Source organism: Cnephaeus nilssonii (assembly GCF_951640355.1).
Source record: "Cnephaeus nilssonii genome assembly, chromosome: 6".
NCBI lineage: Eukaryota > Metazoa > Chordata > Mammalia > Chiroptera > Vespertilionidae > Cnephaeus > Cnephaeus nilssonii.
In genome coordinates, this window is record NC_137077.1 from 26,145,393 (window position 1) to 26,159,219 (window position 13,827).

The 13,827-nt window shown below is 37.7% G+C and overlaps 1 protein-coding gene across 2 annotated transcripts in view; it reads left to right on the top strand.

The window, feature by feature from the left end:
• Positions 1 to 13,827, top strand: part of PTPRO (protein tyrosine phosphatase receptor type O) — a gene marked incomplete at both ends in the record, with an annotated part of 205,202 nt that overhangs the window by 164,057 nt on the left and 27,318 nt on the right. Inside the window, 3 exons of one of the 2 annotated variants that reach the window (XM_079773487.1) lie at positions 4,171 to 4,239; positions 6,508 to 6,591; positions 11,278 to 11,313. In XM_079773487.1, coding sequence (XP_079629613.1) covers positions 4,171 to 4,239; positions 6,508 to 6,591; positions 11,278 to 11,313 — 189 coding nt within the window. The remainder of the gene's footprint in view (positions 1 to 4,170; positions 4,240 to 6,507; positions 6,592 to 11,277; positions 11,314 to 13,827) is intronic. The other variant, XM_079773488.1, reaches the window with a different exon arrangement.

The following is a 13,827-nucleotide window of genomic DNA, read 5'->3' on the forward strand; positions in this document are numbered from 1 at the left end:
CTCCCTCTACCCCACTCCTCCCCCCTCCCCAGTCTTCATCATACTATTGTCATGTTTTCTAAGAAGACTTTTAATATTATTTTAGAAAACATTACCATTGGAATGGTAAAGCAAAAGATTGTTGGTTTACACAAAATCAGACCTCTTATCTATGGATCTTGTCATTTTAAGTGGCCCATACATTACATTGGGATAATTTCAAAGTTGTTTTGGAGTAAAAGAAAAATCTATACCTACTCAGAATGATTGATAAAAGTTAATATATGTGGAGACCACAAGAAAGAAAAAAATCCCTTTCCTCATTAGTTCTGTTGAAGCTGTCTTATGATAAATTATTTGTAGAGTTTGTGATTAGGTCCGTTAAAAGTCCCTCATCATTTTAGTTCATATTATTCAGAGTTGCAGGCAGTTTCATTTTTCTTGCTGTTAGAAGAGCCTTTTGATTTATGATTTTGATGATTCCCTGTTTCTTTGACTACCGATGCATTTCTTATCAGAGCACATTGTCAAGAACTTTCTGTGGTCCCTATAGTATCAAAACAATGATAAGTTCTCTTAAAACACACACACACACACACACACACACACACACACACACACACACACACACACACTCAAAACCAGTTACCTAGTTAAGTACTACCGGGTTTGGGAAATTTGATTCAAATTTATATTTGCCCAATGTTAGTTGGCTGACTTGTCATCAATCAACATCCTTCTTTCTCAGAGTTCTATCATTCACCTATTCTTAAATAAATGTATGGCATAGTCAAAGAAAAATCAGACATCCAAATATCCAAGCTGTTCACAAGGAACTTAGAGCCTAGCTGGAGAGATGCAGATAAATAAATACATTTAAAGGTGTGAACTGACTTGTATCAGGAAGGATATAAAAATGGGATAACATGAAAGTAAAGAAAAGTGATTAGTCAAGAATATAAAAATCAAGCTTCTTAATGTTGGCATTAGAACAAATCTTAGAAGGAGAGTGAGGGTGGTAGCACAGCACTGTGGCTAGAACATGGAGTTCTGAAATCATACTTCTTAGGGTCAAATCTTGATTTACAACCTATTTGTCCCTGTAGAGCCCACGGAAACTTTATTCATTTATTTAACAAGTATCTTTGGACACCTATTTTGCGTCCGACTCCTCTAGGTGCTTGGAATATAACAGTATACAAAACAGGCAGCTTGTCTTCTAGTGAAAAAGATAGACAATAAGTAATAAAGGTAAAAGTTAAAAGATTAGGTTGTATGTTAGCAGACAGTAATAGAAAAATAGCAAAGCAGAGTAAGAGAGATTGGTAGTACATGGGGAATATGAGGACAGGAGCTCTGGGATGGGGCAGAGCTCACTGAAAGGGTGACATGTGAGAAAAGACTTGAACATGAGAGAGTTAATCATGTGGTATCTGGGGGAAGAGTGCACCCAAGAGAGGAGGCGGGAGCATGACTAGCAAGTTCAAAGACTAGCTGGAAGTCAAGAGTGGCTAATGCAGAGGAAATGCATGGAGGAGCAGCAGGAGTGATGTCAGATCATATAGGGTTTCATAAGCAGTTGTAAGGACTTTGGCTTTTACTCTGAGTAAATGGGCAGCCATTCGAGTTTAAGCGGAGATTAAAAATACCTGACTTACATTTTAACATTTTCATTTTGACTTTTATGTAAAACAGGCTATAATAAGGCAAGGACAAAAGCAGGCCTGAGAATTGAGGCAGCATTGACCATAATCCAGGCAATAGCGAGACCGTAGTAGTTCAACCCATAGGAGTAGCAATGGTGGGTAAGGAAAAATGATCAGATTCCAGATATATCTTGAACAGAGAGGCAATAGGATTTTCTAACAAATTGCATGTTGGATGGATATGAATGGAGTCAAGAATAACTCCAAGGTTTTTGGCCCTACCAACCAAAAAGATGGAATTGTAATAAACTGAGATAGGATTCCACATGAAAGGGCTTTGGAGGGGGGAACATCAGGACTTCAATTTGGAAAACGTTACGTTGGAGATGACTGCAAGTGCAGGTGTGGAGGAGGCAGCGTGAAAGTCTGGTGTTCAGGAGAGAAGTCTGGATTGAAGATATAAATTTGGGAGTTGTTAGTATATGAATGGTGTTAACGCTGTAGATGGGATGAAATCCAGGAAGTGAAAATTAGAAAAGAAATCTCTGGATTAAGCATCAGAATAATCTAGTATTAAGATTTTTATGGAGAAAAAATGGGTAGCAGCAAAAGAGACTGACACGAGACATCCAGTGGACTGAGAGGAAAACTAAGAGTGAGGTAGCCTGGAGGCCAGGGCATATCAAGAAGGGGATATCTGCCTGGCTGGTGTGGCTCAGTGGTTGAGCATTGAACCAGGAGGTCATAGGCTTGATCCCCAGTAGGGGGTGTGCAGGAGGCCTCTGATCAATGATTCTCTCTCGTCATTGATGTTTCTATCTCTCTCTCTCCCTTCCCCTTCCTCTCTGAAATAAATAAAAATTTTTAAATAAAGAAGGAGACAATAACCCCTACCTTAGTGGATAGTGAGGAGCAATAATGCAGTAATAGCATAGTATAATACTCAACTCATAGGGAGTGTGCAACAAAAGCTAGCTCATAATAGCAATAGAGGAGGGGACGGTAATGTGGTAATGGGGGTAGTGGTATTAATGAGGGTGTTATTGCAGGAGCATCCTCAATGCTGCATACAGCAAAATATTTAGGAAAAGTGGTTCTGCTTCAGCCAGCTGGTTTTTAGGACAGAGGTTCTTAACATTTTCTGTGCCATGATCCGCTGGCAGTTTGATGACACTGTGGCTCTCTTCCAAGAAAAATGCTTTCTTTTTAAGTACATAAAATAAAATACATAGGATTGAAAAAGAAACTAATTATGTTAAAATATGGTCATCAAAGTATGTAAAAGAACAAATGTGTTGTATGCTTCTTTATTAATGCATTAGGTAACAATATTTAGTAAGTGTACAGTAATTCTTGTATTTTCCCATAGTGATATGGACAATATTTCAATACCTGCAGAAAATCCATTATGGAAAAATATCTGCAATTTCTGTTGTTAGCAAATCTCACAAGTACTGATGATATTATTGTGACTTGTTACTTACTTTAATAATTGAAGGAACTGCTAAATATATCTTCATAGAGCCCTAAATTCCATTCTTGGACCCCAGTTTTAAAACACTTGAATTGGAGAGTAAAAAAATTTCTTCTAAGTTAAATGTAAATAAATTCCTATATATTATAGGAAATAGACAAAGGAAAGTCAATTGATGTGTAATTCAAAATACAATATGATATAATATAGTCATGTAGTTTTCAAAAGAAGAAAATTATTCTTAGAACATCTGATAAGAACAGGAAGATAGCTGAATTAGCATATTGTGCTAGTAATGTCAAAATCTCTGCTTCAATTCTGAATAAGTCCATCAATTTCATGGAGAGGGAAAATGAGATGCATGAGCCCAGTGAGCTACGTTATTTATGCATGATATAAAGCAAAAGATGGAGAAGGCATGAGAATATGTTTACCCTTTTACTCCAATTCTAGAAAAAAGGTTAACAATATTTTCTGCTGGCAGATTAATAAGCAACATTCTGGATAAGAGTCTCTGCACAGGCCTATCTGTTTTAATATGTATCATTCTTTTACTCTCATCTCAAGTGATGAATACAATGGGGATCACAACATGAGGGGAAATTTTTGGTGGAAGAAAACAATACATCTTGATCCACCATCATTATAGAGAGGAAATCAATATGCTATAAAAAATAAAACCCCATGAAGAATATTTTCTAAAAACAAGCCAAAAAAAAACAAAAAACAAGCCTTCATTTTATCTAGAACCGTTGCTATAACCTACTTTGTGAAAAATATTAAATCCCAAATAGTTCAAAGATTTATTTAGGATCCTGAGTGCCCTTTGGAAAGGATTGTGAACTGAAACCTTTGGCCTCAACTTGCTGTGGGATGTGCAACCTTGTGAAAAATTGTTTTGTTTTGCTTTATCTTTCTATTTTGCATTTTATGCAAAGAGAACCCCATAGAACTCATTTTAGCTTTTTTAAAATGTAATGTTATGATGATGAGCCGGTAAAGACTCATATGTCGTGGTAAAAAAGTGGTCCATCAAGCAGTCACCTTGATTTTGTGATTCCTTTCATACAGGGAGTGTGGAGCAGGAACTTTTGTCAATTTTGCATCCTTGGAGAGGGATGGAAAGCTTCCATACAACTGGTGCGTATTCTTTCAGAACAAGCCTCTAGACCGCGTAGCTACGCTGTTTGTGCTCCAAGCTGTGTTGTACTACCTTTGGGGGATAAATGGTTTTTGTCTGACTATCCTTTTTCAGAATTTCTCTGTCAGTGGACTTTCAAAGGTCAGATCTGCACAGAGTATATTGGTATATATTAGTTTAATACAATTATGAAGTAGCAAAAGTGTCATAGTCTGCTCTGCATTTACTATATTAAACAAAGGACTAAATCATCAGTTAGGCCAGCAGCTCATAACTGTGCCCAAGAAGGGCTTACACTGAACAAGTGGGGGCTGGCGGCATGACAAGAAACCCCATTGAAGCACGTGGCACAGACAGCATCTCTGCTTAAGCTCACCTTTCAGTGCCTGGGGACAGGAGCCACCACCTCCGTTCAAACATCAAGCTGAAGTATACAGCCCAGGGCCCTCGACTCCTACTTCCGGGTAAATGCAGATCAAAGCCAAGAAGGTTCCATGAGAAAACATGGCATCGTTTTTCTTTATTGAGTATTTAGGACCTGGAGGGAGGAGGTATTTTGAGAATGAAGAAAGCACTTCCAGGGGATTAAATTGGTTGACATTATACTTAACAAGGATACATGAGAATTAACCATACATGGCAATCAATACCAAATGACACGGCTAATTAAGTAACCATTTGCTGAAGCCAGCACTGCTTACATGATCTAGTTTGGCTTTTGTGCAAGCAACCGTGCAACACACATTTAAACACAGACATTTCGTATTAATTCTTGGTAAGTAATCTTTGTTCTGTTTTTACTAATCCCCCAAAATGATTAATCTTAAAGAAATTGATATGTGATACTGGAAATTGTACTCTACAGAATCAATGAGGGAGGGAGGATTCTATATAAAATACAAATTCTACCTCCCTGAGTGGGCACCTATCTACTTGAGGCCCACTCTGGTTGAAAGTCTAGTTGGAATAGGATGCTTTTGCGCTGTTTTTAAACTTTAGTCCGAATGGAATTTTGCTATTGAAATGTGACTGGTTCACCGGTGAAGAGAGAGAAATTCATAAACCCTTGATGGTGAAAAGTTAGGAGACATTTCTAGCTTTGTTCAAACATATTACCACGTTTTGCAAGATGAAGAGACGAATTCCCTGATGTTTGTTTGCCGGCTGGCCCATCCTTAAAAATGGTCCAGTCACAGAGCAGTGGTGAGCGGCTCACGTAGGAAATGATTCATTTGTACACGTGCCGCAGGAGAGCTGTGTATTGACTGCACAACCAGTCACAGCTTATAAAATATGTGAGACCCGTTACGGGAAAACTGAGGCAAAAGAGACTTCACTTCAGGGCTTTTTTATAAAATCCAGAAAATTCTCATCAATTCTTGGCAAAGACAGGTTTTCCAGGCCCAGCATTTTTGGGCTGAGATTAGCTATCTTGGTGCAGATTTGTAAAAACTAAAGTGACAAGGCGACAGCATTTCCCCCTAATTCTCAGAACAACTATCGATGCAAACATATGATATTTTTAAATCTGCATTAATGAATGTTCTAACTTACAACTGGTTGGAATATCTGAAATTGATTTTAAACCAAGAGTCGGAATGAAAATTAAAGTGAAACTCAGTAGTTTTGCTCCCACTCCGCTGAGTATTGGTTAAGCTCACAGAGCAGGCTACTGTTCCTGAATGAATGGCAGCTGAGTGTCATGCCCTACCTCCGTGTTACGGGTTACTTTTTAGACACAGTGTACCAGTTAAAATAAAATTAACGTAGAAAGTCACAGTAATGCACGAAAGTGTCCCGAAAGCTTCGAGTCTTCGCCAGGACCGGTACATGTAAACTCACCATTTATATTCCCTCCCACAGCTACCAAATGATATTTTACAGGTTCCTTAAAATAGACATACTTATGCACTGCAAGGGTAATATCCAAGAGTAAGACTTGAAATAACTAATGAGGCATTTAAGCGCTTCATTTCACTGAATACGAAATGTAATCACCTAATAGCAGACTAATTAACACAAAATACATTGAAAAAAATCTGATTACAATAAGAGGCTGTGTGTGAATGAAACTGATTTTGACGACAATATTATAGCACTTCAGCCCTCAGGTTTAAATTTCACAGAACGAAATAATATTTCATTGTAATTAAGGTGCTCATTTTACTTGATTCCAGTGAATAATGTACTGATGTCTGTTCACAATTTATCTTACTAACTCTTGCCACTTCTTCATCTTTACGTCTGTTATCTATTAATGCTCACAGGCGTAGGAGTATATTTGCTTTCCTAACCCTGCTACCTTCATGTCTTTGGACTGATTATCTTTTGGCATTTTATATTAATCCTTGGTAAGTGATTTTTATTTTAATTTTTACTATTTACCTAACACAGTCTTTAAAAGTTAGCTTTCAGGAAGTAAACAAAACAGAAAAATTCTTTTATGTGTTGGCAGCATCTAAAATTATTCATCAGTGAAATGAATTAAAGCAGTGAATGGTACCAAGATGCTAACAATAATGTTTCCCAATTAAACTTTCTTCTTGTGATGTTCTGGCATGCTTTCCTTCCATGTCATTTGTTTCTTCCTGAGTCGATCCAATGGCCTCTCATCTTTATAAATGATTCTCTCCATGTTCCTTCCCATCTCCATCCATTGCAGAGTTCCATATTCCCAAGAAGGAAAAAATGCATTGAGGTAGAGAAACCCAGAGCACTACCCCCTGCATTTGGGGCCTCCATGTTGATTTTTTGTATAAGAATGCTAACCTAATGAATATGGAGCAAATGGCCATGTTCAAGCCTCTTTGTATAACTGTCTTATTTATTTATTTATTTATTTATTCATTCATTTATTTATTTATTTATTTATTATTTTAATATTTCTTTTATTGATTTCTGAGAGGAAGGGAGAGGGAGAGAGAATCGTTGATTGGCTGCCTCCTGCATGCTCCCCCTCCCCCCCCATCCACTGGGGATCAAGCCCACAACCCGGGCATTGGCCTTGGCTGGAATCAAACCCAGGACCCTTCAGTCCACAGGCCAACACTCTATCCACTGAGCCAAACCAGCTAGGTCTAACTGTCTTATTGTCATTACTCTGAAGAGGGTATTGTCACCTCATTTTAGAGCTATGGAAATAGAGGTTGAAGAAGATTAACTAAGCACTTGATGAGCTACTGTTCTTGAATGACTGGTACCTGAGTGTCATGCCATACCTCCATGTGAACTGTTACTTTTTTAGAAATGGAGTATAAGTTAAGATAAAAAGCCGCAGAAAGTCACAGTAGTGCACTAGAATGCGGCTTTATAGGAATGTGTCCCTTGCTTAATTATTTGATTTTCTCATTTTCCACCATTCATTTTAAGCTTATATCAGGTGGGCCTATGCTTATTTGCATGTCTTTTTTAATATATATATATAACTTTTTATTGATTTTAGAGAGAAAGAGACCTTGATTTGTACTTATTGATGCATTCAATGGTTGATTTTGTGTGTGCCCGGACCAGTGATTGAAGTCCCAACCTTGGTGTATCTGGACGATGTTCTAACCAACTGAGCTACCCAGCCAGGGCTTGCATGTCTTTTTTAATAGGTCCCTCTGATGAATACAGGATCAAATTTCAGCAACACTTCAAGGTCCACTCCTTATAGTACTCATCAAATAACATGAGACCCGTGTTAGGGGTAAAAGCCCTTCAGCAGTTTGTAGAAAAACAATCCTGAAACAGGAAATGGTTATCTCCAGGCAAGAACAGAAGGCAAAACATAGAGCCCCATGCTTTCTGTCACTTTCAGTAAACTGCACACACACAGCTCAATCAATAAAAATATACTGATCGTAACCTATGTTTTCAACCTGAGGCTTGTGCCATGGCAAATATCAAAGTAAAATTCATGGACCCTTCTTCTAGCTTAGCTCAGTACTCAGAAAGCCGCCCGAATTCCCTGCTGTTTGCTACTTTTCATCTAATAACTCACCCCCCTCCTAACACTGCCCAGCTTCTACCCACTTCACAAAGAGATATGTTCCTATTGGTTTTCTAAAATCCTCCTGATGTCTGTAGTGGTTCGTGTGGAAATCAATTCTCTTTCTCATAGTGTTGCTGGAATCTTTTCCCAGGATGGTCGCAGATTCGTGGCCGAACCACAGTGCTCAGTTGGCTTAGTTAAGGATTGTATTCTGCCACGATTTCTGACTTTCATGATCTCAGATCGTCTATCTGGACTCAGTGTTATTACTCTCTCTTTCCTTACTTCCACATTCACCCTCATACTGTTCCCTACTCTGCATCTGCCTGGTCTAAGTCCTCCACAGTCGTTGACATTGTAAGCATGAAGTAACATTTACTTTAAAATGCTCAGCTTTACTCATGGTTATTGCATGCTCTATTCAGAGGATGATGTAATCCTAAAGACCTTTTCTTAAGATTTGAGGGCGATTTCCATTTAGCTCATGAGAAAGTAAGTAGTGCTTAGGAAATTGGGGGTATCGAGACCTTGGGGAGGGGTTTTGTTTTTAATCATCATGAATCCCATGCTCTGTCATTGCTTTATATTCTTCTTTGCAATGAATTCCAATCAGGATGGCTTTCTAGGACTGTCATACCATGAAGGACTTACAAAGAATGCAGCTTAGCTTCTTGAAATCATGGGGGCATTGAACCTTACCTAACATAAATGATAGGAAAAAATTGAAAGAAGTGTATCATCCTATATGGATATATACCATATTTCTGGTGGTTATCGTCAGTTATTCACAAAATCTTTTGCAATGAGATGATACCCTAAGCATCACCCAACATGTTCATTGTAACATGCACACACAGTAGCTTTTTCCATAATGTGCTGAAGTTAAAATTGTTAGCAAAGCCTTAACTTACATGTTTAAAAATGAATTTCCCGTGAGGTTAGTCTTAGAATGAACACAGCAATTACAAGTGTTAGATAATTATATCACTATTGCTGTGGAGTCTCATAATTCAGTACTTTTGTCATGTCCCATAGCCTTAGGATATCTATAGAAATTCAGCAAAATCTAGGTGTAACAATGAGAGTCGTACACAATCATGAAGACCTACAATTATGATGATCAGAGTATGACAGTGAGTCATCTTAAAGCATGTGGTAGAATTTCGCATGGATTTAAAGTTCATTCAGTCAATGAATGAGATAGAAAGAAACACCAGTGCCTCTCCTCCATGAGTCAGATTTCTGCACAGCTGTGAATAGTAGCAGCTTAATATTTCAGCACTGAATTTATTCAGTGTCACCCTCCCACATACACTTGTTTCTTCCCCGGTTCCCTTAAAGTCTGTTTGGTTAGGAAAGGTTTCTTTCTTTTTTAAAAATTTCACTCCCAATCACAAAATATGCTGGCAGCCTCCTGACTTTGCCAGAACCATCAGTTATCTATGCTCACATTCTGCTACATGAAGTAACTGTGGGAACCCTAAAGCTAGCTGAATTACCATTGCAAGCGCTGAGTAGGAGAATATTCAAGAGGCATTTCTTTAGGCTCCCAAATGCTTGTATGGTACAGCTCTGCCCAGTATTACAGTGAGGTTTTGGGAGGATAAGGGAGAGGCAACGTAAAACTGGAATGTTTGTTCCCTTTACGTAAATCCCAAGTATAGAAGACAAAGAGAGGACGAGGACAGGAACTCTTGAATGGATTGTCTTCCCTCAGAATTGGGGAAGAATAAAAACTACTTGAAACCAGAAACACCACTTGCCTTACAGACATGCCCCGACGTTTTCTGTCCTGCCTTACTTTCTCTCCATCCGAAAGTCCCATTTCTCCAGTGGGACCTCAGGAGTCCAGGTATCAAATTCTTAATGGAATCATTAAGTAAAAGGGTCAGGGTGACATAGCAAAGTTGTTTGTTTTAACTGAATTAAATAAGCATTTATTTTAACACCCACTATGTGTTCCAGTAGCTGTGCTCAGCTCTGGGGGAAGGGATGGTCTAGCTGCCAGACTGTCAGTCTGATGGATGGACAGTCAGACAATGTGAGAAATGCCCCGCGAGTAAAGCGCTGTGCAAGCCGAGAAAGTGGTGCTTTATTCTGCTAAAGGCTTTCTGGAAATGGAGGTGTCCAAGCATGCATAATTCCCATGTAAATAAATATTTTGGCACACGAGGGTACTCAAATCACACCCAGTTATTACTCTAGATTGTTTATTTTCTGAAAGTTTGGGTGCTTCCATCAATTTTCAAAGATCCTTGAAAATACTTATAAAAAGTATTTGCTCACAATCATACCTGGTATTACTTATGTAAGAAATTAAAGTATAATAATGAAGTGCTTCAGCAGACTATCTTAGCATTAGCTACTAGATCAGTTAGTATCTTACCTATTGGTTGAAAACTATTCCCCTAAGCACCTCCTTGTAATTACCTGAAGCATACCTTGAGTTGAGCTTACAGACTAGTAATGAATTAAGAACAAGCAGGTAATTGGTTCAATTCCTCAAACAGCTTAGAAGCTAGTTTATAATTGAATATAAACAATGCCATAGTAGAATTATATAAGACACAAGCCAACACTGGTAGCACGAATTCACATGCGCAACAAAAATGTCCAGAAAAGCTGTTTTAGTTTTAATTAAGAGACCAACATATCTTCCCTCCCACCATTATTTCTCACTCTTATTCCCTGGTTCTTTACTTCTTACCTATAGAACTGGGAGAATTAAGGCAGTTGATATTTTTATGTATTTACAAAATAACTTTAGCAACTTAATCACCAGTAGCAAGAAATTATATGTTTCCAGATTTCTGTTTCTGGCAAATATTAAATATAAAGTATAGGTATGTTCCTGCAATCTAATAGAGTTTTTTAAAATGAATCTGAAATTATTATCATTATGTTCTCATTTAAGGGAAAGTAATTAAACAAATTTGAGATATGTTTAGTGAAAATTAAATAAAATCGAGGTGCTTGATGTCATTGTTTAAAATTCTTCAAGTTTAATCATTATGTTAATCAATTCTTTTGCCCAGATAAATTTGTCTCTTTTTTTAATTCTCAGGAGTAAAAATGGTTTAAAGAAGAGAAAACTGACTAAGTAAGTGTTTTCATTTTTGAGATATAATTGATATTTAACATTGTGCATATTTAAGGTGTATACTGTATTGACTTGACAGATTTATATATTGCAATATGATTACTACTCTAACATTAGCTAGCATCTCCATCTGTAACATAATTATCATTTTCTTTTTGTGGTGAGCACACTTAAAGTCTAGTCTCATCAATTTTTAAGTATGTAATGCAGTAAGTGTTTCTTACTATTTCATTTCTAAATATTTTATTTAAAAATGTTCTTCATAATGATGTTAATGTTACAAATTAAAAAGATTGCTTGTTTTCAAATAGAATGGATGCTTAAGAAAGAGGCAAGGAGCATTTGGGATCTTGCTCCCAGGCATATATCCTCATTTTGGCTCAAATAAACTTCTTACAATTATTTTTAAAAAAAAGAAAGAAAGAGGCAATTGTATATTAAAATGGCTAAGATATTATGTGTTGGTGTGTTTGCACATATGGAGGGCATGACTACTAAGGTGGGTGTATCACAGAAACCATATCAGGAATTAAAAAAAAATATTATCACCAAATGACATCTGAGAAAAAAATAGGTTGTTAAGAATTATCAAAGTCTTGCTGAAGGAAATGTTTTTCTAAATTGATAAAAAAAAATTAATTTTTAGCCACATCAAAATTTTACAAAAACCTTTGTCATTTTGTACTTTGAAGTTCTGTGCTTATTGCAGAGAGAGGCTTTTACTAGATTTGATGTTATAATAAATGCTTTGAGAAGTGCTGCCTCAGGAAATCTTTGTAATAAATAGAAAAAGACAATTGCTCTTGCTAGCCTGTGGTTTTCCTTATCTACTGAACTGTTAAATTGTAAGAATTAAGATTCTGATGGGTGAAAATTAGCCATCAGTTGATTTCAAAAGCCTAATTAGATGATCACCTCCAGGCCTTCAGTTAAACTGTGCATATAAAGAGCGGAATATCTATAAATAGAGCTCATCCTTGATACTTGCCCAGGATAGAATATTGGTGAATTAATCTGAGGCAATTAGGGGTTCCAGCCAGATCTATGGCATCTATGCCAACGAGGAAAAAGTCACAGAGCACATAATACAAAAGAAAAGTTGATGCAAAAATATTTCTATATAGCCTTGAGTGACATAGTACTTTATTTTATTTATTTTATTTTATTTTTTTATTGATTAAGGTATTACATATGTGTCCTTATTCTCCCATTACCCCCCACCTCCCATTCATGCCCCCACCCTCCTGTTGTCTGTGTCCATTGATTAGGCTTATATGCATGCATATAAGTTCTTTGGTTTATCTCTCCCCCTTACCCCCACTGTCCCCTACCTTCCCTGAGGTTTGACGTTCTGATTAATGTTTCTCTGTCTCTGGATCTATTTTTGTTCATCAGTTTACATAGTACTTTAGCACATGTAAATAACAGAATAATTTTTTCCTAAATCTATTTCAAATCAGTATGCATCCATTGGCATATACCAAGTGATATAGGAGACACAAGACTGGCCTAAAGAGAGGAGAGCTACTGTCACCTGGAAGGAATGATTTGACAGAAACAGAAAGACTTTGTTGCCCAAATTATCCATTGGGTTGTTAAATGAGATAGAGAGGCATAGACTAGAGCAGTTAAAAGACAGGGTCTCAGAACCAAAAAGGGAGACTCCATCAGGGTTTGCTCCTCCCAAGGCCCAGGCAGAGAGGAGAAGGAGAAGCAGGATGTGGACAGAAGTTTCCGTAGAGGTTAGGAGTGGTGGAAACTGCCCACAAGCCAGAACTTTGCATCAAACCAGCTTCCTCATTCCCTTCTTCTCATTTTCCCTCCAATCCTATCTCCTTCTCCAAAAACCATGTATTGGGGGGCTTTCTACCCCCCTCCCCAACTTTCTATTTACTTTTTCTTTACCTTTTTCTCTTTCACCCCAAATGCCCCCAACCACCATGTCCCCTTGGCTCTCCTTTCCCATCTCCACTCATCTTCATCCCATCACTCCTTTCCTTCACCTTCTCCTTCCTCCTTTCCCTCTAAATCTTTGACCTGCTCATCTCTGCTCTCTCCCAGCTTCCTTTTTCTCATCCTTCTCCTCATCATCCTCTCCCTGATGTTCATACTTCTATTTCCTGGTTCTTTCTCTGTCTCTCTTTTCCCTCCTTTCCTGCTTTTGCTTTTTCTAACCCCTAAATATTTTCTCTGACTTGCTGTCCCTATTGATGCTCCCACGTTGAGCCATTTTGGGGGAAGGATGGCAAGTTTGAAGTATAAAAGCTTTTAACCAGGAATCCTTCTCTCTGGGCTCCAGCCAGGGTTGCATGGCTCAGTAGTCACGTGGTCTTGGACTTCTCCCTTGATTCTCTTAGCCTTGACTCTCTCATCTGGAGCATGGGGTAATGTTGGCCATGTCTATCTTACCATCAATCAAGCAACATAACATATGTAAATATTTTAGGTGCATATAACTCATTAATGTTATTGTTATTAAGAAAAACCATTAAAGTTTAAATGTATTATCTGGGA